Genomic DNA, 26812 nt, shown 5'->3' on the forward strand with positions numbered 1-26812 from the left:
GAGGGGACGGCGTCGAGGCGCCAAAGATCTAAACCAAATATGCACATCAAGAACAAACAAAGGAGGACCCCAATCACCAAACGTCTTCTGGACTCTGCACCAGCTCCATCGTCGGCGTCTTGGGCACCATCTTCTTCATCTTCCTCCTCTCCTCCCTGGTCACCAGCGACGGCGTCATGGGCATGCATGGCGTAAAGGGCTGGTAGGGCGAGTACGGCATGCTCGTCCCTGGTGTGCGCCCGTCCATGGGCGACAGAGGACCCTTGCGCTCAAACACAGTCTGCTTGGTCGTCTGAGGCACAGCGGACGGGGAGCTGAGTGCCGGCTCGTAGGCACGCAGGGGAAGAGAGCCGCCAGTGCGCACGGCGCTGGGCGCATTAGGGCGCGAGAAGGACGCGCCGGGCTTGGGGGACGACGGCAGCGTCGAGTTCCCAAACGTGGCGTTCGGTTTGGGCGAGCGTGGAAGGCCGACCAGGGGCACTTGGGAGTGCTCCGACGTGGCCGACTCCGGGTCCGGCTCCTGCGCGACGTGCTGGGAGACCACTTTGCCCTGGCCGTAGTCTCGACGAAAGTCCAGCTGTGCACCGATGCGCTCGTCGATGGACTGGACGCTTTCGGGCGACTGATCGGGCGTGATGTTGGCGACACTGCCTCGTGTCCTGGCCATGCCGATGGCGACGTGGTCCGAGTGAGGCACAGGCGGAGGCGGGGGCAGGTTGGCGTACTGGCGCGGGGGAATGGCGGCCATGGACGAGGCGTCCGAGTGGCGCGGGAAGGAGGCTGACTGGGGGGTGAGGATGGGCGACGAGATGTTGACGCCCTTGACCGACTTCTTCTTGGGCGACCGCAGCGCCGACAGCAGCGATGACGTCTTGGACCCTGTGCTGCGGTCCTCCTTGGCGCTGCTGAGGTTCAGACTCGCCGGCTTGGTCCTCTCCTTCTTGGCCAGGGTCGCCGGCGCTGGCCTCTCGATGCTCGCGGCCCTCGAGTCTGCAGGGTACGACGGCGCATCCCGCTGAACGCCCCTCTCCTTGGCGTCCTCGTGCTCCATGACATGCTTGTACATGTCCTCCAGCTGTGATTGCGCCATGATCTTGTCGGCTGCGACGATGCGTGGATCAACAAAGGGGCTGACGCCTGGCACGCCGACGGAGGAGACGGGTGAAGGGTAGCGCGCCGGCTCGAAATCAAAGTACTCGACCCTTGGTGACGGGTACGAAAAGTTGGGTACGTCGCCTAGACCTTGATCCGAGGGCGGGACAATCTGTAGCGGCAAGAGCTCCTTGTTGTCGCCAAAGTCGCCGACGTCGTGGCCCGAGTGGATGTGCTCTCGCCTCTTCTTTGCGAGCGACAGCAGTGTTATGGCGACCAGCACCAGGGATAGAGCGTAGGCGCCGACGATGCCGCCAATCTGCGCGGGCAGGTAGCTCTTGTCGCGGAGTGCGTTGGCTGATATCGGGGGCCCGTCCTCGGGTGAAGGCGTGTCAACGTTGAGAGGGTTGAATCGCCTTGCGATCAGTGTCGACGGTGCTACCTGAGCGTGTGTTGTCAAGGCGAGTGAAGTGAGAAGCAGGGAGAGCAGGTGAAGCCTCACGCCCATATTTGCATTCCCGGGTACGGGGGGCCAGCGAGGATTCAAGCAACCTTATACGGGGCGGTGGAGGGATCGTCGCGTGATGAAACCTCCTGAGTAGTCTGCGCAGCGACACACGGAGCAGAGGATCTTGTTTAGAAACACGGATTTGACGGCAACGTCGAATGGTATATAGGAACAGATCAACTCAGGGCGGCTGATGAAGCTCGACGGCAGTGAACAAGAGCTTAGCGCCGTGCAGGCGGCGACGAATTGGCAAGGTCTTCATCGTGGGGGCTGGTCGATCTGCATGCTGAATGGGTGGCACATGCATGAGGACTGATGATAGTCTGCTGGGCTTGGAGGTGGGAGAGAGACAATGGTCGAGGTGGTTGGCTGCTGTTCGTGATGTTAAGCGCCGACGTTGCGTCTGCTCGACTATGATTGGCCGATATTCATGCGCTCGCTCAGTGACCGCCCCGCTATCGTTCTTGGACTCGGGCTCTCCAGGACCCCAATCCTCGATCACGTCTCGCCCTCCGACGACTTCAAAGTCTACAAGCAAGCTCACGTGTTTCGACGGTGAGCCTGTTACTATCGGGCCTGTCACTTTATACGTAGCAGGTGAGCCGGATTGCTGGGGCCTCGCGGCAGCCGGCGGCCCGGTACTCGGCCACCATGTGGTAGCGCACCCAAGGCGTGTTGCACAAAACCTGGATGGACGACGACCACGTTCACCGTCCAGCCTCTAGGCCTCAAACGAACAGAATTCTAATGGGGACGTCCATCACAAGGCTCATGCTCGGATCTTTGAGCCACCGACTACAAATGCATCCATCACTGTCACATCGTTTCGCTGCCCATAGACATGGATGAGCACGAGTCACAAGCTCTTCTCTCGACATGAGAGGCTGTCGGCAAATGTGATATCCCCTCTAGTGTCTGTGATATCGGCATCTTCCTCCACATAGCACACATCACATGCGAAGAGGTTGTTTACGGAAAGAACCCGTTTCATGCAAAGAACGCTTAACATTGCACCCATCCACGCTAATCCTCAATAGTCCAAGCTGGTCTTTATGCTATCAAAGATTCCTGGAAAAGTCAGCAGAGCTTCATCTCAACAGCACTTACGGCTGGTACTTACTAGTAATGTCCGGGATAGAGTACTTCTCGTACAGCAAGCCGTGGTTGATGCTCCAGCTCGCGACTCTCGACACGGGTGCCTCCAACCGCACAAATGTCTCGGGATCCTCCTGAATGGCTGCTGCTACTTCCGCGCCGACGCCCGCGTTCACCATGCTCTCGTGCACGACAATGACGCGCCCTGTCTTGCGCACGCTGTTAAAGACTGTCTCCTTGTCCCAGGGGTACACTGTCCGCAGGTCAATCAGCTCCGCGGAGATGCCCAGCTCCTTCTCGGCGTGCCGGATTGCGGCTTCGCAGTTGTACATGGGTTGTCCGTAGGAGATGACCGTGACGTCTTTGCCCTCCTTGACGACCTCGGCCTTGGAGAGGGGCAGTTCGTACGCACCCACGGGGACTTGCTCCACGGCAGCGCGATACAGGATCTTGGGCTCCAAAAAGATGACGGGATCGTTGCACCGGATGGATGCTAGTAACAGACCCTTGGCCTGAGACGGGGATCGTGGGACGACGACTCGAAGGCCTGGGACGTGAGTGAACAAGGACTCGGGCGACTGGGAGTGGTACAGGCCTCCGTGCCCGACGCCGCCGCACGGCATGCGGATCGTGAGGCCGCCGACATGCCGGCCGCTGTCTCCATCACGGTATCTGTATTTCGCCGCCTCGTTGACGATCTGGTCAAAGGCAGGGAAGACATAGTCCGCAAACTGGATCTCCGCCACGGGTCTCATGCCCGCTGCCGCCAAGCCCACGCCAAATCCAACAATTGCACCCTCGTTCAGTGTCGAATTGAAGACGCGCTCGCCACCAAAGGTCTCTGCCAGCTTCATCGTGCATCTAAAGACGCCACCAAAGGCAACGTCCTCGCCGAACACCAGAACCGAGTCATCTTCTGCCAGTGCAGTGTGCATTGCGTCTCCAACGGCCTGGAAGAGGTTCATCTTCTTGGTGGGACCGTTGCGGATGTCTTCGGGTAGTTCGGCACTCGTGAGAGCAGCTCTCGTGGTCTGTGCCAGCATGGACGTGCTGGCGTAGTCGATAGGGAGGTTGTACTTGGCGTTGGGCGGATGGGACGAGTAGCTGCGTGACGCTGCCGGAACGGCTGCCACACGGCAGGGTAGCCGTATTGACTGACGCATTTGGCGTAGACTTTGTGAACGCATCTTGACTATCAGGTTCTTTCAAATGAACGGCTGAGGAAATAAGGGAAAAGAACAGAAGCAACTCGAGAAATCAGAAAGAGGTGATGTGATGCCTTCCCCAGCCGAAGGCGCACCTGCCCGTTGACATAGTTCGGCTTGCTGCGGCCCATCGCGGGGTACGAAGGCTGGCAGTGGAGCCCCAGCATCGACAGGGGGCCCATCACTTCGGCTCACTGATAAAAGTCGCGATAAGCTGGTTGCCCTGCCAACACTCCCATGATGCCAAGCCACATGCAAACAGGTAGCGGCCTCCTTCCCAGCCGAAACCATGATTGCACTGACGTCGGCATTGGGGGCGGTGCATGCTTGCTAGTTTCCCGCCTGCGTTTTATTGAGACTTTTTTCCCTCTACTTGCATTCCCAGCATTGTCGCTAACTGCTGAGGTTTATGACTTCATGACCAAGACACACAGCTACATGTAGGCGACATGCCACGCCGCGAGTCTTCATCACGACCTCGTCGGGACTCATCCTCGCGACCTGAGGGCCACGGCCGCCGCCATGAGTCTACCAACCGAGATCGACAACGCAAGAAACGATCGCGGAATCCACGACTAGATACATCATCCGGAGAAAACAGAGGCTCAGGACCATTATCAGCAGATGCGCTGGCCCGGCTGGAACGACAGAATGCGCGCGACAAGAGAAGGGAAGGACGGACACGGAAGGCGGATCGCGTCGACTACCACGAAGTAGAGCAGGAACCCCGCAGGGAACGGGTGCACCGACGAGAACGTTCGGAAAGACCGAGAGAACGCACACGAGATCGCAGCAGAAATCATGGCTACGACGGGGAGCAGGAGCAGGAGCTTGAAAGACCCCAGACAAAGAAGGACAGGAAGGACAAGAAGAAACGAATCGTGAGCGGCGCCATTATGGAAGAGGGCAAGGCGCAACCCGCGCTTCGGGGAGGCCGTAACGAGGATTGGCGATCGAGTGAGCAAAGCTTCGACAAGCAAGATTACTACCACCGACCCTCAAAAAAGAAGAAGAAGAAAAAGCTCAAGAAGAAATGGTGTGAGTACGCTTCCTCGCAAACAATTGGCATGTCACTCATCAGACATGCAAAACAGGGATCATCGGTGGCATCAGTCTGGTTCTGCTCATCATCATCATCGTGGCCGCCGTGGTTGTGAGCCAGAAGAAGGGCGGCAGTAGCGACGACGAAAATGGCGATTCAAGTAGCTCGAGCGACGACAAGTCCAACCTCGACGGCGTAGACCGCGACTCAATACCAGAAAAGTGGAGGAACACATATCTCGATCCTTGGTCGTGGGAAACAACAAGCGGTTTCAACGTCACGTTCACGGATGAGATGGTCGGCGACTTGCCCATCATGGGTCTCGACAGCAAATGGGACGACTCGAAGCGCGCGAACGACAATGTTCCCCCCCTCAACAAGGCATGGGGTTCCTACGTCAAGAAACCAGCGCGTGGTGTGAACCTGGGCGGCTGGTTCACCATTGAACCGTTCATTACGCCATCACTCTTCCGTTATCCTTCTGATAAGGGCGTGATAGACGAGTACACCCTGAGCAAGGAGCTCGGCGCTTCCAAGTCTGAGGTCATTGAAAAGCACTATGCGACATTCATCACAGAGAAGGACTTTCAGGAGATCGCCGAAGCGGGTCTCGACCACGTGCGCATCCCCTATTCCTACTGGGCTGTTGAGGTCTACGACAGCGATCCTTACCTGTACCGTACGTCGTGGCGCTACCTCCTCCGGGCGATTGAGTGGGCGCGCAAGTACGGCTTGCGCGTCAACCTTGACTTGCACAGCGCACCTGGTGGGCAGAATGGCTGGAATCACAGTGGAAGGGAAGGGCCCATAGGTTGGTTAAAGGGCGACGACGGCCAGTTGAACGGCCAGCGGTCGCTCGACATCCACGACCGGCTGTCCAAGTTCTTTGCCCAGGATCGGTACAAGAACATCATCACCCACTACGGCCTCGTCAACGAGCCCAAGATGACGTCCCTCGACACGGACGAGGTCATCCAGTGGACGGAGAAGGCCTACAAGATCGTCCGCGACAATGGGGTCGAGGCGTTTGTCATATTCGGCGATGGCTTCATGGGCCTGGACAACTGGCAGGGTCTCATGACCGGCTACGACGACCTAGTGCTGGACGTGCACCAATATGCCATCTTCAACCTGGATCTTCTGGCTTTTACGCATCAGAAGAAGGTGCAATACGCCTGCAAGGGTTGGACCGACCAGGCGGAGCTCAGCATGGATCCCACGCAGGGCTACGGGCCGACCCTGTTCGCGGAGTGGTCGCAGGCTGACACGGACTGCCAGCCGCTCCTCAACGCCGGTGTCAATGGGGCCCGGTGGGACGGCACGTCCAAGTCGGTGGACGGACCGAGCTGTCCCACCAAGGACGACTCGTGCTCCTGCTCAATGCCGCTGGAGGACCCGAGCAAGTGGAGCGACACGTACAAGCAGTTCCTGCAGATGTTTGCCGAGGCGCAGATGCACAGCTTTGAGAAGGGCTGGGGCTGGTGGTACTGGACGTGGAAGACGGAGGACGCGCCGCAGTGGAGCTACCAGCTGGGCTTGAAGGCTGGTATCCTGCCCAAGAAGGCGTGGGACAGGAGCTTCAACTGCGACTCGTCCGTGCCCGACTTTTCTAAGCAAGGATTGTCGGAGAGCTATTGATGATTTGGTGCTGTTTTGGGGGCTGGTTTGACCTTGGCGACGGGCCGCATGTTCATGGCGTTATGGTAAACTATGGGTCACACTGGTGATGTGGTTGGGAAGCATTGGGGGCGCAACGTGTTTGAACATGGGTGACATTTCTGTATATTTACTCAGATAGACTTGCAAGCATATTTAGTCGCATCCTACTCTGGTCCTGTGCGATGTGAATGATGAAATCACAAAAGGCCTCATCGCCTCACAGGGTCGTACTCGTGAATTCGTGCATGTATACCTAAGCTAGATTGTGTTCGTACATGGGCAACCTTTGCTAGTGGTACTGGATTCAATATAAGCAATGGCAGCGATTACTCTTTATCCAAGACATCTTCGTGTCGAAACTGAAGACGCCATTAAGCGGCGACATGCAATCGCATCTGCAGGCTGTCGGATACATGCTAGCGAATCTGCACTCCAAGATTCAACAGTCAAGACTCTACGGAGTAGTGCCTCTGCTATTGGTGCCAATAACTGATATCGGATTTTGTACGGAAATGGCGAACTAATCAGTTACTTGTACCCAGCAGCCTGCACAAAAGCTCGACTCGGTTGCGGCCGTCCTACTCCTACTCCACTATGACATGGGCAATTGGATCATTAATCATTCATCTTCCGTGGATATTCTACTTACGTAGTCACGTACTCTGTCAGTCGAGGATGAATAATTTGTCTCCGCCCCGTCCTGTGCTCTTCTCTCTGAGACGGATGCAATTTATGTCAGGCTGCAGCGGGAGCTTTGTGCTATAAAGAACCTGTGGCCACTTGACGTGGACGTCACACGGCGCGCGGTTGTGGGAAAAACAGGCCGATCCATCACTGGAAGGCAGGGAAACGAAGTCTTCAGAAGACAAATGGTCGCCAACCCTGACACCGCGGCGAGACATTCGTCCAGCTCACCGGGCACGACGCAGGGTGAGACACCCGAGTGTCAATTGGCCCCGATCTGCACGGAACAGAAAGCAACGCGCCAACAGACACAAGGTAGCTCGCGGCCTGCGACTCCGTTGTCAAGGACTCGATCGCAGAACGGCTATGGCTGCGATGACGAGGTAGACTCCGATGTGTCTGCCGACGCGGGCGAGCGCGGAAGGGGGACGCCAGAGCAGGACCCGTTTGAGGTTGTGTGGGATGGTGGTGACAGTGATCCGTTGAACCCACGGAGTTACAGCACACCTCGGAAATGGATGATCACCTTGATTGTTGTCAGTGGCAGCTTTTGCGTGTAAGTTGGCAGGATCGCCGCATGCCGCCCATACTTGAATCGTTGTACTGACCATCCGCTGAAGCACCTGCACAAGTTCGATATACACGTCGACATATGCTCAGATGGAGGCAGAATTTGGCGTTTCGCGCATCATCGCCACGCTGGGTCTGTCGACCTTTGTCCTGGGCCTTGGATTAGGTCCCATGCTCTTCAGCCCCCTGAGTGAGTTCTACGGCCGCCGGCCCATCTACCTCGTGTCCTGGTCCATCTTCCTCATCTGGATCATTCCGTCTGCGGTGGCCCCCAACATCGCCACGATGATTGTGGCTCGCTTCTTTGACGGTTTCGCTGGCAGCACCTTTTTGGCTGTGTCAGGCGGGACTGTGGGTGACTTGTTCACAAAGGAAGACCTCCAGGTTCCCATGGCGATCTTCACCGTCGCGCCTTTGGTCGGGCCAACCGTGGGACCTCTGCTCGGTGGCTTCATCAACTACAACGTCGATTGGCGATGGACATATTATGTCCTCCTCATTTGGGTCTCTGTAGTTCTCCTGTGCATCATTTTTCTGGTGCCCGAGACATATCATCCTGTTCTTTTGCGGAGGAAAGCAGCCAAGATACGCAGAGAGACGGGAGACGATCGATGGGTGTCGGCCTCCGAGAAGATACAAAGGTCGATCATTGGGGCCATTGGTCACTCCTTGAAGAGGCCGTTCCTTCTCCTATGGTTCGAGCCGATGTGCTTGAACCTGTGCATCTTCACCGCCCTGCTGCTCGGCATCATGTACCTCTTCTTCGGGGCGTTCCCGTTGGTCTTTGGGACAAACCACGGCTTCAACTTGTGGCAGGTTGGGCTGACGTTCTTGGGTCTCGGCGTCGGCTCCGTCGCCAGCCTCGCCACTGATCCTCTGTGGTACAGAGTGAGGGGCCGCCTGGTGGCCAAGCTCGAACAAGAGACTGGCGTTGCTGGTGCCAGCGAGCCCGAGTTCCGCCTGCTGCCTGCCCTGGCTGGGGGTGTGCTCGTACCTATTGGCCTATTCATCTTTGGCTGGTCGACGTTTCCCTGGGTTCATTGGATCGTGCCCATCATTGGGTCAGTCTTGTTTGGCGCTGGGTAAGTAAACTTCTGCACCACTACTGCATTTGTCCGCCACCCCTGTGTTTCTCGAGCTGCGGCCACAACACACCTTGTCTCCAATATGATGTGACTTGACGCAAGCCTTATCAGACCTTGATGCAGAGCGAACGGCCAATCGGTGAGGATGGCTCGACGCCTTCAGCGGACCGTGTCTTATCAAAGGCAGCTTCTTGCAGAGTGAATCCTAACTGACTTTTGTGGCAATGCAACAGGACTATACTGGTTTTTACGGGCGTATTCACATTTCTGGTATGTGAACGTCTTCGGCATATTGTCACGCAGGAAAGACTAACCATCGTGATCAGGTCGATGCCTATCCATTATACGCCGCCAGTGCTCTGGCTGCCAACTCATTTGTGCGTGGTACATTTGCAGGTCAGGCTCCTCGCACATGCTCCTCCCTCAGTGACAGCTGCTGACCTACCTTAGCCGCCACACCCTTGTTCGGCAATCAGATGTACAACGCTCTAGGCTATCAATGGGCAACATCGCTACTTGCCTTCCTCACTCTGGTGATGACGCCATTTCCTTTCATCTTCTTTTACTTTGGCAAGAGGATCAGGCACCGAAGCCGGTTCGCAAAGCGCTGAATACACACAGTGTCGGCAGTTCTTTAGAGCAGAGAGGCCCTGTTCAAAGGGCTTACACAGGATTGGACATACCAGACGCTACATGCCGGCCCAAGCACCATGTCTGGACGGAGCGCGGTAGGACAACTTGGAATACGAGGTTGCCTACGGATTTATATGACGCTCCCAGGCCCCTGGATCTGCATGGCTTTGCCTATGTGTCTCTGCGGGTATATTGATCCATCGGTCCGAGGGAACAATACTGAGGTTGGTGTCGAGGAAGAGGGGGCTAATACCACACATAGAGGCTGAGCGTTGCTTGTCATTGTGGCCTAATTGCACCGGTCAGGGGGCAATCTTATACACCATTGGGTTTCTGCTCTATGGTCGCTGCCACGCCTTGGGAAATGCAGATGACTTGTCCACGCATGACCATGATGCTGTAATAAACATGTAACCTGATGTTGATCACCCTCAGATGGCGTTTTGAGGAACCTTCATGGTGTTCAACGTGTGGTTTCTACCGGTGAGAAATGTCATTACTTACAGCACCTAGGTACGTAGCGACTACACAGACAGTGTCCGTGTCCCTAGTAATAGACAATCACAAAAGTATACAACTTACATTACGCAGCATGCATTTAAACGATGCTTTGACCAGACCAGCATCGACCTCGAAATCCTACCAGGTGAACGTGAAAGAGCCATCGCAGCCGCCCACTGAGGGTGGGTCACTGCTCGCAAGCCAGTGGGTTGCCCATGGCCGAGGTACTCGCGGCTGCAGTGTAAATTCTGCACTGGCAGAAAGTATCTTCGGCCTAACGGCCATGGACAAGCAGCCAATCGCAGCACCGACGTTTCCCCCAATGCGGTGGGAAACCCCGCAGTGACCAAGTGCGCTGCAGCCGAACAGGCCCCCTGTCGTGCCTGCCTTCTGCTGCCAGGCTGCTGACGATCCACGGCTGAAAGCCCAACAGACCCGCAGCCGTCCACGAGCTTGTTGCGATTGCCTGCCTCAAGGTGACCGAGTTCAGTCTGTTCCATCCAGACATCAACATTCAATTCCTTGCGCGAGCAATTTTAAACGTATCAGCCCCACAGCCTGGTCAGCTAGACGCAAGGCCGCGAAGCCACGACAGATCGGGTCCGCCATCGACTGGAAGTTCTTTCGACAACATAGAGCGACCTCGACGACGCCTGCAAATCTCATCTCTGCACGACGCCAGCGACTTGCCCACGACACGAACCTTACCCCTCGAGCCCTGCGTACCCAATTTGGTCCTAGCCGGCTGGAACACCAACCCACATGCGCCACGGGTAGCTGCGTCTGGATTCGAACCCAGTATTGCGACGCTGCGCGCAACGCGTCCTGCCGCACAAAAGGTACTCTCCGCTTCGCTCGGCTGTGTAGCCGGTTTCCGGACAATACGAGTCAATCCTTTGAGACTCTACTTTTGGAATCAGATCCTGGTTGAGCTCGACGGGAGGCAGCAGGAGCAGCTCTGTTGCGTTGTCAGGCGTGTCCGTACAACTCAGGCCGGTTTGCATTGGCCAGGGTCTTACGCAGCCACGCCGAGATTGCGACTACCCAAGGGCCAAGCAAGGACAGCAAATCCAGCCCTGTGGTGCCACGGAGGCGCCCGCGCCGTACGGTGTCGCAAGAGTGTGTATGGAGTGAGGCGCCTTGAGCCTTGAGAGGCAGACGACTTGTGTGGCGTACTACAGGGACTGTGCGGTCAGGCCCCGCGATCAGCCAGACCGGATCCTGGCCTTGATCACACGTATAAAGCAAAGACAGTATGCCGGAAGATATCGAGGAACACGGTGCAGATGTGTCGGACGCTGCCTTGTCCGAGAATGAGGACGAGTCAGAGACCTATTCTAAAGAACATAACACGATGACAGAGCAGAGCACTGGCGGTGGAGGGGGCGGCGAGCTCAAGAAGAAGTACGATCCCAAGGACCCCTCAAGGCCCCGGCGCAAAAAGGCGCGGAGAGCCTGCTTTGCCTGCCAGCGAGCACATCTCACCTGTGGTAAGTGGCATACGACACTTGTGCGTCGGTTAATGCCGTGCATGAGCGCACCTGGTTGATCTGGGCATTTGATTAACAACGTTGCGCAGGCGATGAAAGACCGTGTCAACGGTGCGTCAAGCGAGGATTAGCAGAGAACTGTCAAGACGGTGTTCGAAAGAAAGCCAAGTATCTTCACGATGCGCCCCCAGAGGCTCTGGGTCCGGTGCTCGGGCCCAACTTCAGCAGCGGCTCTGGGAGCGCATCGCGGCCACACGCGCAACGCCAAAACTCGAGCCCATCGGATGCTATGTCAACGACACCCAACAGCAACTTCTTCCCCACAGGCAGTGGCTCGGGGTTCCCCTTATATCAGGGCCAAGCTCAGTCAGCGGTGGCCTTACCAGACGGTCTCGGCTTCGGGTCTCAGCCTGCGAACATGTCGCCATCCTTCCAGAACCAAGCTACGAATGGAAACGCCCAAATGGACAGCATGCTGCCAACGAATGATGCCTTCAATGCCATGTTCGATCCGAGCAACCCGGCGCTGTACAACTTCGACCTGGAAGGGCTCAACTTCGGGAGTCAGTACGCTGGTTGGGAGTTTGGCATCTTGAACAAGATGGGCCTGGGCGCTGAAACCCCGCCACGAGAGAACTCCATTTCTCAGACACCGACGAGCGAGTACGCAAATGTATTCGGCAACGGTGCTGGGTCTACATACGATGGCAGCAGCATACTTGCAAAGGACTACTCAAGCCTGGACCCGCAGCCGCAGCAAGTCTATCACCAAGGCAACTTGCAGCATGGGTTGCCTCATGCTTTCGCCATAGCAGCTGGGCCAACGAGTCTTGCCAGTCCCAGCACGGAGGCTACAGCCAGCCCCCAACCGACAGCAATGGCTGATGGATCGCCTGGAAACTTTGGCAGCAGTATTCCAGTAAACGTACGGATCAAGTCGAAGCAGCTCAAGCCGAACCAGTCCATACTAGGCAAGCGACAGCGCGATGCCGCGTCGATATATGAGAGTGTCAAGAAGCCGTACCCTTACACAACCGGCTTCCACAACATGGTTTCTGTGCTCAGAAAGAGGCTACCGGGAGACAAACTTCTTGCCATAGCTAAGGCGCTTGGTGAGATTCGACCCTCCTTTATTGCTTCGACCAAGGACCTCACAGAGGAGGATCTTGTGTTTATGGAAAAGTGCTTCCAGCGTACGCTCGTCGAATTTGACGACTTTCTCCACCACAATCCCTCGCCAACGATTGTTTGCCGACGGTCAGGGGAAGTCGCCGCTGTGAACAAGGAATTCATCAGCCTCACGGGGTGGACCAAGGACGTGCTCCTCGGAAAGGAACCCAATCGCCACGTGCACATCCGATCAAACTCGAATGGCTCCTCGCAAGAGGGCGCAGATCCTCGGCCCGAGGCGTCGGCCACCCCACGTGTCAAGAATGCGACCCTAGACACGGGTCGTCCTCAGCCAGTGTTCCTTGCCGAGCTGCTCGACGATGACAGCGTTGTCCGATTTTATAAGGACTTTTCACAACTTGCGTTTGAGGACTCTAGGGGAAAAGTCACGCGGACCTGCAAACTGGTCAAGTACAGCCCGAAGGAACCCGATGTGAAACCACACAAGGATCCAAGGACAGGCATGTTGAGCAGCCGAGTGACCATGATTGACGGAGAGCATGGCATCTCGCGGATTGAGCAGGACGGCAAAGTCAATTGCGCGTACTGCTGGACGATTAAGAGGGATGTGTTTGATATACCCATGATGATCATCATCAATGTGAGTAACTGCCGGCGTGCTTTGATGGCTCCACTGACGACAGCTAGTTTCTTCCTAGATACAGCCCCGATGAGGAGCATATGGCGGTTTAGGGATTTTCAAGCGGGATTCTATTTTAAAAAAGAGGCGGAGTATATACCAGGCGCCTCGCAAAGCAGCTACAGGCACTGCGGGCAGCAACCCTGACGCTGAAAAACAACAGATTTCTATTGTATTTTGACGTCTATAACGGCTTGACGAGCCACGCAACGTCTAGCTCCCCGTCACCTCCCTTTCCATCCACAACCTCCACAGCCTTTGGGCGCCAGCCCTTCCTGTCCAGGGAATTCCTCGTCACTGTGCAGTCGAAGTTGATGTCCTCAACCAAGGCCTCGAGGCTCTTGTAGTCCTTCTCCTCGCGAATGAACCCCGTGATCAGCAAGCGCATGTGCGCGTCGTAAAAGTCCTGCGCGAACGAGTGCAGAATGTGCACCTCGGCGGAGCGCACGGTGTTCTTGTAGAAGGGGTTGTAGCCGATGGACATGACCATGGGATAGACCTTGAAGTCGGTGGCCGGTGGGGTGAGCAGCGAGGCGTAGCCAAAGTAGACTCCCGACTTGGCGTCTGTGATCCAGGGGGTGGCTTTCTCATCGACAGGCAGGTTGGCTGTCGGGATGCCAAGCTAGAGCGTGTTAGTATGTGAGGTTTCTCCGGTCGTAGAGTGAGAGAACGATGAGTCATGAGGAAGGGCTGTATGAGGAGATTTTAGGGATAATTTGTGTGGTGCTTCAGAGCATGCGCGACCAGAATTCGGGTCTGTTGGAAGATAGGCTGGCATACGTACCTCTTTTGATCCACGGCCGAAGCCAGATATAACTTTGCCCTCCATGGTCAAGGGGTATGGTGCCTCGGGGCCTGCATCCTGGCCCACGATGGAGGGGCGGCCGTTTGGACCAGACATGGTATCCTCTGACGGCCGAGGTATAGTCGGGTCCGGCGAGAAATGAGCGTATGTTGGAGGAGGGAGAAGAATCAATGAGGGAAAGAGGATGACTAGGCAAGGCTGACGGCCGAAAAGTGAGGGTGTATGTGAACGGAACGGAGCAGGGCTGGCTTGGCTTGGCTTGGCTTGGGTGGGGGTCGAGGGGCTCGGGAGGGGCCGGTGTATGTGACACGGCGGCATCGTGCATGGTCTATTTGTAAGTGACTGCGTCCACGGGCTAATTAGTAGTATATACAGCCTTTTCCCCTTTGAAGCAATGATGCGATGGGGGTTCAATTGTACTGTCCGAGCCCTCGTGACTGTGAGGCAGCGTTACTCAGCGTTGGAAACTGGCTTGAATCATTGAACACGACTGACTATCCCAAACTCCCGACAGCTAAGTTACATTGATTGGAGGCCCTTATCCTCTTCCACACGCGATGAACAAAACACACCATGGCGGATTCATCTTCCAAAACATTGATGTGAACACGCCACGCCCTCTGACGTGTCACAGACGATATCAAATCTCACGCGCCAAAGAGTCCGCCTCTCAAGATCTCCACGCTTGGATCAAATCCCCGAGGCTCATTGCTTCACATCCTCTGCGGGCTTCGCGGCAGGATCCTGCTTGCCCAGGCTGAGGATCTCGTTCGAGTCCACCACCCAGAACTTCTCCTTGGCCTCGCCCCGAACCGCCGCCTCAATCGCACGAATCGTCGCGCGGGCGATAACGTCCGCATCCTGTCCCAGGGCATTCTTGGCGCCCGGGGCAACATGTCCCAGCCCGCCCACGACCTTTTGCCACAGACCCTCCGCCGTGCGCGTGTGCTCACGCGGACCCAGGATCGTGCCAGGCTTCACGATGACGGCGTGCTCAAAGTCAAGCTCCTTAATGGCGTCCTCGACGCCGTTCTTCATCTGACAGTACGGCATGTACGCGCTGCCCGGCCCACGCGTGCCCGCGGAGCTCATAAAGACAAACGTCTTGGCGCCGGCCTCCTTGGCCTTGCGGGCAATCTCAATGTTGAGATCGTGGTCAATCTTCCACTGGTTCTTCACACCGCCGGCGGCGGCGCGTGTGGTACCCAGGGCGCTGATGACGACCTCGGGGGCGCTGGAGGCGGCCAGAGACGCCCATTTTGATGTGTCTTCCTCGACGGTGGCTGTGAGGGCGTCGTTTGTGGATTTGGGCGCGCGACGGGTGATGGTTGTCACGGGGTGAAGGGGAGACGTTGGGGCGGCCAGGATCTGGCCCAGAATGTGGGAGCCTGTGAGGCCCGTGGCTCCAAAGATGGTTGTTGACGGCATGCTGGATGTATCTTGGAGATTTCACGTACTAAATAGCTGCCGTCTTTGAGTGAGAGATGGGATTGATGAGGCGATGGACGGAAGACGTACCTATGTATGATGGCACATGCGTCGGAGTTTCGGTGCTTCAGCCTTCAGCATCTTTCCAAATATTAAAGTGGAGCTGAGGACGCTACGCCCAGCTGGCATGTGAGTCTAGGCTGAACCCCCGCGACGCGGACTTGTGTTCGTTGGAGATTGTATCGGGCTTGCGACAACGCCTCACTGCCTGACTGCGCAGCCTTGCACTCGCCGTACCACTCTCCCATCTTCCCGAACCTCTGCTCTCCTATTTGCGCCAGTCGGATAGACAATTTACGGGACCTCCTCGCCTGCCATCATGGCCACCCAGTACGAAAGTAAGCTCTGCCAGATCTCCTCGCCATCTCCCAGCTGATCCAGGACCAGTCGAGCACAATGTGCAGTTCGCCGAGCCTCGTCGCGGCCGACGAGTCGACATGTCCTCCTTCTTCGCCCTCCTCAACACTCTCTCCGACTCGGACCAGAGCCAGCACCGACCTCACGCGACGCCCACGCCCGTCGACCACGCACATCTCTTCCGCCTGCTCCAAGACCAACTTCTCACACTGCAGACCACCAGCCCCGACGAGGGCAACCGGGACTTTCTGGAGCAGTTGATCTCCGGCTTGGAGGGTGACATCAATGATCCGCCCAGGGAGATCCATGGCGTGAGCCAGGAGTTCATTGATACCCTCGACCGCGTGACGAAACGACGGCTCAAGCCAGAAGACGACTGCGCCATCTGCAAAATCCCATACCTTGAGGACGAGTACCCGCTAGTGGTGCAACTGCCCTGTGCGGGCAAGCATCGCTACGATCTCGAGTGCGTGGGCCCCTGGCTCAGGAGCAAGGGGACGTGTCCCATGTGCAGAGAGCAGCTCGGCAAGAGGAAGCAGATAATCGTGGAAGATGAGGAGGAGGATGAGAACCCAGATATGCTATACTCGTAACGCGTTATGAGAGAGAATAAACGAACGATTGGGGTTGGACGGCAATGGGAAGCGAGGCGTTGACATGACCAAAAATGCATTACTTGGTGTTCCATCTATTACTATCCCATCTCACAGAGTCTTCATAGTCTCGACGGTCTTGTCTGCTTTGCTCTTGACGTCGCTGTCCGCAGTACTAGACAACGTCTCGATGCGCTGCCGCCAAAAATCCCACCTCTTCTGTGTAAACCCAGGTTCGCCGGCCTCAAAGAGCTGTCCGGCCTTGAACATGCGCTTCTCCTCCTCATCCAGCTCCCGGGTGCTGTTCACCCTGTCCTTCAGATCCTTCCCGGCGTAGGTCACCCACGCGTGCGCGATGAGAAGCGAGGCATCACGCTCCCTGTCATTCAGAAGCTCGCGCTCAAGGGCAGAACGGAGAGCCCAGAGGGCAAAGTTGTCCCAGGTGACGAGATGCGTGGCCAGAAGGCGCGCGGCAAAGGCATTCACATTGATCCATGCAGTGACGGTTTCATTGTCCTCTTTGGTCTCGTTGTACCTCGGCGATTCTGCAAACATTTGTCAACGCTTGTCCTCCATTGCGTGGTGGTCCTGTGAGCCAAAGCAGAACGTACCGTTCCATGCGTCTCTCATGCAGGGGGCCAGCATAGGCAGCTCAGTCCACACCCTGGTCTTTTGATTCCACATGGTCACCTCGTCATCTCGCTTCGCGGCCAGTTCTTTCACGATCTGCACGAGTGTGTCCTGGCGCGGATCGTCCGCGGAGACGATCTTGCCTACTTGGATGTACAGCGACCACAGCGTCCAAAGGAAGTCCTCGGCACCCTTGTCAGAGGCGGCGGCGGCCTCGTACAGACTGTCAATCGAAGCAGAGGCTTCCGGAGACGAGTTGTTGGAGAGTGCAGTCTGGAAGATAGAACCAAGCTTGGATGAGGTATCATCCGCCTCGCCGGGCAGGAGGCCTTTGGCACTGAGATCAGACATTTTGGTGGCTCGTCGTCGTTGTACTGGGATGGAGTAGAATCTCGGGAGAGGGAAATGCGAACGCAGAATCTTAGTTGAAGCTGCTAAAAATAGAATGCTTGCTCTCACACAGGACATGTGTTCGTTTCAAGGTACCAGGCAGCATTCGTTTCCCGTAATTACTGACAAGCTTCTGTATCGGGCCATGCTGATCACCCACAATGATGCGTCACTGGCGGGGTTACGGGGGTCGTCGCTGCCCCTCGCCAATCGTTGCGCCACATGTCCCTGGCTGCGCCTCAGGAAGACAATAAAGGGGATTTGAAATTGGGGTACAATCACATGTCTCTTTAGTCCTCTCGCTAGTATTATACTTAACTCTCAGGCAATGGACATTTTCATGCCACCGTTGGCACAGATGACACTGCCCGTCGTCCACCCAGACTCCTCAGAGCACAGCATGTCAATCGTGCCCGCAATCTCCTTGGTGAAGCCAGGCCTCCTGCCGCCCATGCCTTCCCTGACAATCTTGTCAAACCTCTCCCGCTCCGCGTGCCCGTTGAGCTGGGCCAGCACATCTTCCTCGCCATCATACTCGGCCAGAGGCGCCGCGTCGACGTACGGCTGGTTGATCTTCCAGAACGTCTCGCCCGCCTCGGCGTACATGTCGCCCCACGCAGGCCCCGGGTTCACGCAGTTGACCGTGGCGCGTGACGCGAGCTCGCGCGACCAGGTGCGCGTCATGGCCTCGACGGCGGCCTTGCTGCCCGCGTAGACCGACTGGCCTTGGTACCCAATGGAGCTCGACACGCTGCTCACGCTGACGATGCGACCACTCCTGTCCTTGGGCAGGAACGGGGCGACAGCCTGCGTCAGAAGGAGAGGGGCCAGCACGTTGACGGCGTATACCCGCTCAAACTCCTCCGCCTGGATCGCGCCCTTTTGGGGGTCGTTCATGGTCTGGTTGCTGGACACGCCGGCATTGTTGATGAGAATATCCACGCGGAACGGGCTCGAGGCATTGTAGTTCGCGTAAAAGTCCTTGGCAGCCTGTAGGATGGTCGCGCTGGCCGCGGTGGGGGAGGAGAGGTCGGCCTGGACGAGAGTCGCTTGGATCTGGTACGTCGACGTCAATTCTGAGATGAGAGCTTGCGTTGGCTGTTCCGACGACGGCGAGGTGTAGGCAATGAGAAGATTGCAGCCCTTGGCCGCCAAACGTCTAACAACCGCGGCACCGATACCTGGGTTTGTTAGCTTGTGCCTCTTGGGCTTTCAAGGGTGTTATGGGAGAAGATACCCCGCGAGCCGCCAGTGACGATGCCAAGCTTGCCGTCGTATGGTCGAGCAGACATTTTCGCGTATTGTTGTGAAAGGAACGGATTTGACGAGGACACGCTGAATATCGGGAATGGGGCAGACCGGTATACACATATAAAGATCGTGACCCTCTTCTTGATGAATATCTCTAGTGACTACTGGCGCGCTTCAATGTGGCGGGGCATAATTGGAGGCGGGCGGACCGCGACTCGAGGTCAGCCAAGCGCGGGGTCCCAGAACGTGGGGCATCATCATCACCACCACCCCGCCAAAGATTTCGCATTTTTATTCAAGTATCTTGTCTCCTACATCGGCGCTATATGCCTCTTTGGAGTGGGAAATGGTCTCATGCTTTGACCTTGCACAGTGGAAGCTCCCGTCTCTTGACCCCAACGTAACACTTGAACACCATGCCAGACCATTTTGCAGAATCGGGATACTTGTCTGGCTCAGGCTCCTTCTCACTGGTGATGTAGATGTCTTCGCCACAAAACGCGACAGCCTGAATCTGTTAGCATCGCCTGTGCAGAGGGAACAATGTCGGCAAGGACATACTGTTGGAGTTCGGACGGGTACCTTGACCTCCGCAGTGACCTCGCCTTGAGGGTTGATTCTCACAACCTTCCCAGTCCCCCACAGTGCTGCCCAGATGTTGTCCTCCTCATCGAGGGCGTGCCCGTCAGCGCCCATTGCCCCCTCGTGTTTGATGTCGTAGAGAGTGCTCTTATTTCTCAGTGAGCCGGACACCTGGTCAAAGTCGTACTTGTGGATGGCCTTGGTGGGCGTGTCCGTGACGTGCATGTGCTTGCCATCCTTTGACCAGCTCATGCCGTTGGGGCAGGTGAGCCCACTGAGGATCCGGTTCAGTTTGCCATCGAGGTCAATTCTGAAAATGGCACCTGTTACATTTAGTTATGCAGTCTCATCCTCGCATCGCGCAAGCAACATACCCATCGCCTTCACCTCCGTCACCTCGGGATCACACATGGTGCCCACCCAAAACCGGCCTTGGTCGTCGACGCCACCATCATTGGCCCTCATTCTCTCGTTCTTGCCATCAATCTTCTCCTCATCACTCCAAAACTCGGTGATTATGCGCGAATCGCTGCTGTCCTTTTTTGCAATGCCCACACCGGTCTTTCCGCCAAAGATGAAGGAGTCGGGTTGTCCCTCGATATCGGCTGTGACCCTACGCTTTCTATGAGCCACCGGGCGTACTGAAATGGCAAAGAGACTCACGTTACAATCTGGTCGTATTTGAACTTGCGCAGCGATGAAGGTCCCTCGGAAAGGTTCACGCGGTACACATCCCCCGACACAATGTCCACAAAGCGGAGGACATTCGCTTGACGCTCCCAGTACGGTCCCTCGCCGAGGCCGCACTGGACGTCGATGAAGGGCTGCCTCTGTCAGTCCGAGCCCGCATATCATCATTGTCTGTGTATAGTACCTCTGTAACTTCAAATGTCTTCATGTTGGCCACGCGGATGGTGAGTTGTGGAAGTGGGCTGTGAAGACGTGGACTGGTTTTGATCTGACGTCTCCTAGGAGTGATATCATCGTAGGCGCATGCACACGTGATGATTAATCTCAACAGTGGATAAGCACCGCATCGTCAGTTTAGCTGCGAAGCAAAGCTAGCACTCCGAGAATTAATGGATGGTGTGTCTTCTGTCGACATGAAGAGCCTGGGAAACCTGTCCCAACTCACCCTCCCAATAGCTCATCAGAACAAGTGAAAAGGAATCTCTCCGCATATCGGTGCATTGATAAAATTACAAGCTATGATTGTATAATGCCACTCATGTTCCTCTCAGTTCCCCAGGTCGCCTTTCTTGGGCGGGCTGGCGCCTCCGCTCGTACCTCCCTTCCTCACCTCCTTGCCCAGCCCTCGATCATGCGGGCTCTTCTCGTCTCCCCTCGGCTTGTTGAATGACTGGTTCGCACCACTTGCTTCCAGCGGGCTCGCGCCATCGCCGCGACTCTCCTCGGCGGCCTTCATCTCTGTCTCGGGACGGGTCTTGTGTGGGTTGAATGCCGCGTCCGGGTTATTGGCCACATCATCGTCTGAGGTCGAGCGCGAGCCTTCCTGCGCACGAGGGCGGAGGGACTCGCGATCTTGCGAGTCTTTGTAAGGGAAGCGCGAGACGAAGTTGGTGGAAAAGGGACGAGCGAAAGCGACAGTCCGGGGCGATGCCCTGGCCAGGAAGCGGAGAGGAGTCATTGTCGGTATTGCTGTTATAGTGGACGGGAGTCTATATTCGGCACTTGGTCGTCCTAAGGAAGGGATTTTGGAGATGAGGGATACCGGAACACGGTGACCGATCACTTTCGATGAGGATGGTCTTTCGTTGCTTGACGTCATACAGGCCTCATCTTCAGGATCATGATAAGTGACTAGTGTCGGCACTTGTTCTGGAAATCTGCCAGCTATTCAATTGACTTTGGTGGATTTGATTTTCGAATGAGTTGTCCGCGTCGCCATTGTTCTCAATGCTCCATGAGAACCAATGGCACATGTCCCGTGGTCGACAACAGTCAACTGCGAGTTGCGGCAGACGCAACTGAGGCGTCGAGCCTACCCCTAGAGCAATGTCCTCCATGTCTGTCAGGCTGCCCGATATTGCCGAGAGAAGAAGAAGAAAAAAAGATAACTTATGTGTGCTCAATGGTGAAACAAGGAAGTTCGACTCCCTTCAATATGCATTCTGTAATTATCGTGTAGACTCCGATCTCGGTCTACTAAAGTAGCCAGCGTGACGTCCGCCAACTGTGCCACGTTCCGATAGCTTGGTCCCTGGAATCGTTCGTTCGTTCGTTCCCTAAAAAGACGCGGGTAGCTATCATAGGCGCTTTGCCGCCGCGCGCTCGTTGTCGGGCTTGGAATCTTATCATGGTCCATCACCATGAAATGGCCGCTTCCTGTGCCCTACGCAGCGGGCGCCGGGCTCGTCTAAGCTTGCCCCTGATCCTAACCCTCTTGAGTTTAGGACGATATATGGTACGTACGTATTGTCGAAGGGCTGGCTTTGTTGATGCAAGACACACCGCTTTGGGAAACCCTTGAGAGGCTGAGATGTGCGACCGTCGAAACGGTATGGGGTATGGTGGGCAGTGGATATCGAAGATGTTTCAGATACGATGATCTATGATTGTTCATTAGATTGCAGATTAACTCAAATTGACTTGATCAATGTCTCCTGAGCAGTCGGCACATGTGTAACATGTCAGTGTCCGTCCAAAAAGCAAAGGGAGGGCGCAATTCTGCGGCAATTGGCGTTCCCGCATGCTGCCCATGCGATTCTGATAGCCCCTGCTTTTACCGCGCTGGTCCAAGGGGGTGCTGAAGATGATTCATTGGCTCCGCCAGTCGCTCCAAACTTGCAGGGGTACCGCGTGACCGCTTCTCAAGGACCCCTCCATCTCAGAGTCTCGAGACATTGTGTGCTTGCTCAGAGAAGCCAAAGCCTCCAAGTGGCAATGATAGCGCCGTACGGTCCGTTGTACAAAACGCTGTGTGCCCTGTTCCGAGTGATGGTTTTTCGAGCCACGTGGAGGAGGAAGGGGCCAGAGGTTGCAGACAGCCGTGATATACCAGTACACGTACCGGACTAGAAGGAATGGGAAGAAAAAAACCTTGCTGATGCCGTGCGGAGGGGTCTTCGCTAGTGTAGACGCGGCGCATTGATAGAACAGATGATGAAGCTAGCAAGAGTTTGCGTCGTTCCGGCAAGCTTCATGACTCGACGCCGTTGGCCTCCAGCGCTCTGCCCGCGCTAGTTGAATCTTCCGAAAGTTTCTTGCCGCCACCCGTCCACTGACCAGAGCGAGGACGGGCAATGAGGGAGGAAGATGTCCATCAAAATGTATTTTGGAACGGTCAGCATGACTGTGTGGCGAAGCTGTGTCGTGAGCTAAACGTATCAGTTGTTGGTGACGGAGTGGAGCCCATGCCTCCTAACAGCACCGGATCCGCGTGCATGATGACCATGTGAACCTCTCACGTTTGGTGAGGGGCGAATTGTATCAATTTCTCAGGTGGGAGCACGACAGGTAAACAATGGCGTATCGCAATAGGTAATGTTGGGGTCGCTGGCCTCTTTCATGTGCGTAGGCCAATGTGATGTGCGGTCTGTGGTGACTGGCTAGCTGCATTGCCAATCTGCTGGGCACTGTACCTGTATGTAGGTACGTTGCGTCCGTCCAGGTTGAGTGGCCTCAATATTCAGGGCTGATGGCAGTACTGCACGATAATGACTTGGCCGATCCAGAATGGACTTGTTAGGGGTCCGCAGCTCGGCCCAGTGCTGCATCAATATTATCGTGAGCCTGGCCAAGAGGCAAGCTCCAGATTCTGTTCCGGGTGTCACTGAAGCCGACTGGATCTCACACACCGGACGAGCTTCGTCAATGAGGGCTAGACGCTATCTATTTCATCAATCAAGTCGACTGAATGCAAGGTGACTTCACTCCCAGGTGGTCTTAGCGGTCGGCCAAGTCCAGGGCTGTCATGGGGCCCTGTTTGGCGGATTGAAGGGCCCCCATCTCTCCATGTCGCCTTCACTGTGCCGGGCCGCCTGCCAGTAACTGCGTCCGCACGCAGTGCCGTAGCAGCTGCCACACGCTTAACCCCCCCGTTCCCCCCGATTTCCAGCAGGCATATCTCCCATTCATTCCACGTCGTCAACTCTGACTGGCGCATTAATCGATCTCTTGCCTCTCCAACCGAGCGAGGCTCACACGGTTCGCTCCCCTCAGAACGACTTGCCTTCCAAAAGCGTTTTTGAACGTCCAACTACGAGCAGCCGTGGACGAAACATTCGAAATTCGAAGAGGTTGCCATCATTGGCGCAAGCGCTGAACCTTCAACGCAGCCGTGGATCCTATCCTGTCCAACGGCCACTACACACCAGGAACAAATCCGAATCGCCAGCTATCGCTTTCAACTTCACTGCCACCACCATCGCTGTTTGCCCCAGCGGCTCGACACCACACTCGGGCATTGCACGGAGAGCAGCAAACTTCCGAATCTTGGACTGCAACACCTGTTCACGAACGACAAAGACGATACGGATCATCACCTCAAGCGATAGCTGATTCGGCAGGCTACACACTCCTTCAGCACTTGGCCGAGGGAAGGGTTGAATACAAACATAGCTGTGCCGTACCCGCCATGCTGCCCTGGTTCCTTCATTAAATTCGACGATACTTGACGACTCTGATCTGCCAAAATGGGCAATGGTCAAGGCAAACCGATCGATTTCAACGGCGATGGTGAGTACACTTACCTCACGGGCAGCCCATACTATGGCGCCGCAGTTGCCATTGTTCTCCCAACCGCAATGCAACTGGCATGGTGGAGAGAATTTGACGTTAACCTAGTCTAGTGAACCTCAATCACTTTCGCCTGTTGCGAGTCGTTGGCCGCGGTGCATTTGGCAAGGTACGAATTGTTGAACGCAAAGACACCGGGCTGTCGTTTGCGCTCAAGTACATCCGCAAAGACGAAGTCGTGCGATCCGAGAGCGTCCGAAACATTATCCGAGAGCGTCGCATGCTGGAACATGTCAACCACCCATTCATTTGCAATTTGCGATACAGCTTCCAGGACATTGAGTATATGTACCTCGTCGTCGATCTGATGACGGGTGGCGATCTCCGATTCCATATTTCGCGGAAAACATTCACAGAGGAGGCGGTTCGGTTCTGGGTGGCCGAGTTGGGATGTGCGTTGCAATATGTCCACAGCCAAAACATCATCCACAGGGACGTCAAGCCAGACAATGTTCTCCTTGATGCTGACGGCCACGTCCATTTGACAGACTTTGTAAGTGGAACGGGCCCCTTTAGCATACATGAGCTAATGCGCAATAGAACGTTGCGTCTGACATCGTCCCCGGCAAAGTCTTGTCCAGCAAATCCGGAACGTTGGCTTACCTAGCGCCCGAAGTCTATGCTGGGAACGGATACGATGTTAGGGCGGACTGGTGGTCCCTGGGCGTCCTATTCTACGAATGCATATACAACAAACGTCCGTTTGAGGGCAACTCGGAAAAGTCGCTCAGCGAGACGATCCAAGCCGCGAACCCCAAATACCCAATCACCCAGCCACCGGTGTCCCTCGGTTGTCTATACGCCATTGGGGCCGCCCTTGAGCCCAACCCCGACAAGCGACTAGGCCGCGACTGGAAGAGCTTTGTGGAACACGACTTCTTCAAAGTTTTCGACTTCAACATGCTCGAACGTAAACAGATTGAGCCAGTGTTCGTACCCAGCTCCGACAAGACCAACTTCGACGCCACCTACGATCTGGAGGAGCTGCTACTGGAGGAGGCGCCATTGGAAGCCCGTGCTCGTCGCCAGAAGCCACGTGAGAAGCTGAAGGATGATGCCACGGAGAAGGAGATCCGTGAGGACAACCTCTACAAATCGATCGAAACAGATTTCCGTCCATTTGACTACACACTAGCGGCGTACAAGAAGTAAGTGCTAGATGTCGCAAAAATGGCGAAAGCAAGAACTGACAAACGCAGGATCACGGCTGGCGATGGCACTTCGGACGAGGATGGTCCCCGTGCGTTGACCACGGACGAAGTGACACCTGCAGCGTCACCTTACCTCGTGACTCAAGACCCTATGACGTCCACAGGGCAACACTCGGGAGTCGACGGCAAGCCTGTACGCCCTCAGAGGGCCGCGCCGCCTCTGCCTACCGCCTACCAGACAGATTTCACCCGTAAGTCGCGCTCATCGACCAACCGCATAGCCTCCTCAACGGGCGGCGTGCAGATGACACTGGACGGCAGTGGCAGCTGGTCAGAATTGGCTCGTCAGGACGCAACACTCCCAACGGACGCGAACGCCGCCGCGGATGGCAAGGGTGAAGGCTCGGGCGGTATGTTCGGCTTCTTGAAGTCGAAGAAGGGGCGCAACCATAGCCCGCGGCCCAAAGAGAGGGGTGTGTTAGGGAAGGAGGGTGCTCGTGTAGTGATCGGCTAGTTTCGCGAACAGCAACAGACCCTACCAGGCGTGGGCAGCTCCATGACGAAGCACACCGCCGGGCTGAGACGAATTGAGGAGGACGACAGGGCAAGTGCCGTGGCAACAGGGCGTTCAAAGCGCCTAGACCATTTAGACGGGCACCACGCGCACGGAGACGAACCTGCAGCACGAGTTGGACGACAAGCGTGATGATCACACGATGATATTACTTTTACAAACATATACATTGGAATCTTTGGGGCTTGGGATGGGAACACATCACATACCAGGAACACCCCAACCTACTTGGACACTGGCAGGCAGAGGAAGGCCCCTGGCGTGAGCAGCGCATGTCTACATACATCAGAGCGATCAACGACCGGGGCGGCTGGCAGGATGTGTCTTCCTTCTTCAGTCACTTGAACATGCATCGAGCGGATTAGACGTGGAGATAATGTTGATGCTGGTGGAGTCAATTTTTGGTTATTATCTTGGGTCATGAAAGAATACAATAAATACCCCCAATTATCTAAAACAACACGGACCTTGCCAGTGGGGAAAAGTCACAAACGTGTCCGTGCATGTCCAGACTCCAGCTGCGAACGCGGAAACTCGAGTAGGAGTAGGTATGTAGTATGTCATTACCAGTTGCTACTGTAGCGCCAAATCAACAAGGTCAGTCCAGATCCACTTCATCCATCGTGATATTCGTCTCAGCCACGACACGGCAGCGTCCATTCTGCAAAGTAGAGACGATCCGTCCTGTATGAGACCATGCGAGTCAAGTGCCCTCTGATCTCGAGTCGTCCACTCCCCGAATGAAAACCGATTGTTCCAGTCGAAAGCTGTCCGCCGTCCTCTGTGCCCGGGGCCATCCCGGACTACAAGTACAAAACTCAAAAGAACAAAACGCCCTCTATGCAAAATCGTGGTTCGA

General features: G+C 55.9%; 12 protein-coding genes across 12 annotated transcripts; 5 read left to right on the forward strand and 7 right to left on the reverse strand.

Annotated features, from left to right (window-relative positions):
• Positions 1–73: 73 nt before the first annotated feature.
• J7T54_003134 (uncharacterized protein) lies at positions 74–1600 on the reverse strand (the record flags this gene model as incomplete). The annotated part of the gene is made up of 1 exon (XM_051506945.1): positions 74–1600. One exon carries the CDS (start codon positions 1598–1600, stop codon positions 74–76), a length of 1527 nt encoding a protein of 508 aa, XP_051361848.1.
• Positions 1601–2630: 1030 nt separating this feature from the next.
• J7T54_003135 (2-oxoisovalerate dehydrogenase subunit beta-like protein) lies at positions 2631–3858 on the reverse strand (the record flags this gene model as incomplete). Its single annotated transcript, XM_051506946.1, has 2 exons — positions 2631–2668; positions 2721–3858. The coding sequence occupies 2 exons, from the start codon at positions 3856–3858 to the stop codon at positions 2631–2633; spliced, it is 1176 nt and encodes a 391-aa protein (XP_051361849.1).
• Positions 3859–4349: 491 nt separating this feature from the next.
• On the forward strand, positions 4350–6580 carry J7T54_003136 (glucan 13-beta-glucosidase; the record flags this gene model as incomplete). Its single annotated transcript, XM_051506947.1, has 2 exons — positions 4350–4938; positions 4995–6580. 2 exons carry the CDS (start codon positions 4350–4352, stop codon positions 6578–6580), a joined length of 2175 nt encoding a protein of 724 aa, XP_051361850.1.
• Positions 6581–7470: 890 nt separating this feature from the next.
• Positions 7471–9551, forward strand: J7T54_003137 (multidrug resistance protein; the record flags this gene model as incomplete). The annotated part of the gene is made up of 5 exons (XM_051506948.1): positions 7471–7841; positions 7906–8937; positions 9174–9210; positions 9267–9336; positions 9391–9551. The coding sequence occupies 5 exons, from the start codon at positions 7471–7473 to the stop codon at positions 9549–9551; spliced, it is 1671 nt and encodes a 556-aa protein (XP_051361851.1).
• A 1778-nt stretch (positions 9552–11329) lies between these two features.
• On the forward strand, positions 11330–13408 carry J7T54_003138 (Transcription activator of gluconeogenesis-like protein; the record flags this gene model as incomplete). Its single annotated transcript, XM_051506949.1, has 3 exons — positions 11330–11564; positions 11654–13335; positions 13394–13408. The coding sequence occupies 3 exons, from the start codon at positions 11330–11332 to the stop codon at positions 13406–13408; spliced, it is 1932 nt and encodes a 643-aa protein (XP_051361852.1).
• A 150-nt stretch (positions 13409–13558) lies between these two features.
• J7T54_003139 (Riboflavin kinase) lies at positions 13559–14275 on the reverse strand (the record flags this gene model as incomplete). The annotated part of the gene is made up of 2 exons (XM_051506950.1): positions 13559–13996; positions 14159–14275. 2 exons carry the CDS (start codon positions 14273–14275, stop codon positions 13559–13561), a joined length of 555 nt encoding a protein of 184 aa, XP_051361853.1.
• A 609-nt stretch (positions 14276–14884) lies between these two features.
• J7T54_003140 (uncharacterized protein) lies at positions 14885–15607 on the reverse strand (the record flags this gene model as incomplete). The annotated part of the gene is made up of 1 exon (XM_051506951.1): positions 14885–15607. The coding sequence occupies one exon, from the start codon at positions 15605–15607 to the stop codon at positions 14885–14887; it is 723 nt and encodes a 240-aa protein (XP_051361854.1).
• Positions 15608–15986: 379 nt separating this feature from the next.
• J7T54_003141 (uncharacterized protein) lies at positions 15987–16617 on the forward strand (the record flags this gene model as incomplete). Its single annotated transcript, XM_051506952.1, has 2 exons — positions 15987–16005; positions 16055–16617. 2 exons carry the CDS (start codon positions 15987–15989, stop codon positions 16615–16617), a joined length of 582 nt encoding a protein of 193 aa, XP_051361855.1.
• A 111-nt stretch (positions 16618–16728) lies between these two features.
• J7T54_003142 (uncharacterized protein) lies at positions 16729–17598 on the reverse strand (the record flags this gene model as incomplete). Its single annotated transcript, XM_051506953.1, has 2 exons — positions 16729–17162; positions 17229–17598. 2 exons carry the CDS (start codon positions 17596–17598, stop codon positions 16729–16731), a joined length of 804 nt encoding a protein of 267 aa, XP_051361856.1.
• A 360-nt stretch (positions 17599–17958) lies between these two features.
• On the reverse strand, positions 17959–18929 carry J7T54_003143 (L-xylo-3-hexulose reductase; the record flags this gene model as incomplete). Its single annotated transcript, XM_051506954.1, has 2 exons — positions 17959–18818; positions 18875–18929. 2 exons carry the CDS (start codon positions 18927–18929, stop codon positions 17959–17961), a joined length of 915 nt encoding a protein of 304 aa, XP_051361857.1.
• A 311-nt stretch (positions 18930–19240) lies between these two features.
• J7T54_003144 (uncharacterized protein) lies at positions 19241–21118 on the reverse strand (the record flags this gene model as incomplete). Its single annotated transcript, XM_051506956.1, has 5 exons — positions 19241–19396; positions 19450–19793; positions 19845–20083; positions 20134–20294; positions 20771–21118. The coding sequence occupies 5 exons, from the start codon at positions 21116–21118 to the stop codon at positions 19241–19243; spliced, it is 1248 nt and encodes a 415-aa protein (XP_051361858.1).
• A 3007-nt stretch (positions 21119–24125) lies between these two features.
• On the forward strand, positions 24126–25893 carry J7T54_003145 (uncharacterized protein; the record flags this gene model as incomplete). Its single annotated transcript, XM_051506957.1, has 4 exons — positions 24126–24168; positions 24282–24721; positions 24769–25376; positions 25428–25893. The coding sequence occupies 4 exons, from the start codon at positions 24126–24128 to the stop codon at positions 25891–25893; spliced, it is 1557 nt and encodes a 518-aa protein (XP_051361859.1).
• Positions 25894–26812: the final 919 nt, after the last annotated feature.

Source organism: Emericellopsis cladophorae, assembly GCF_022114955.1.
Source record: "Emericellopsis cladophorae strain MUM 19.33 chromosome Unknown NODE_26_length_287487_cov_117_473679, whole genome shotgun sequence".
In the NCBI taxonomy this organism is placed as follows: domain Eukaryota; kingdom Fungi; phylum Ascomycota; class Sordariomycetes; order Hypocreales; family Bionectriaceae; genus Emericellopsis; species Emericellopsis cladophorae.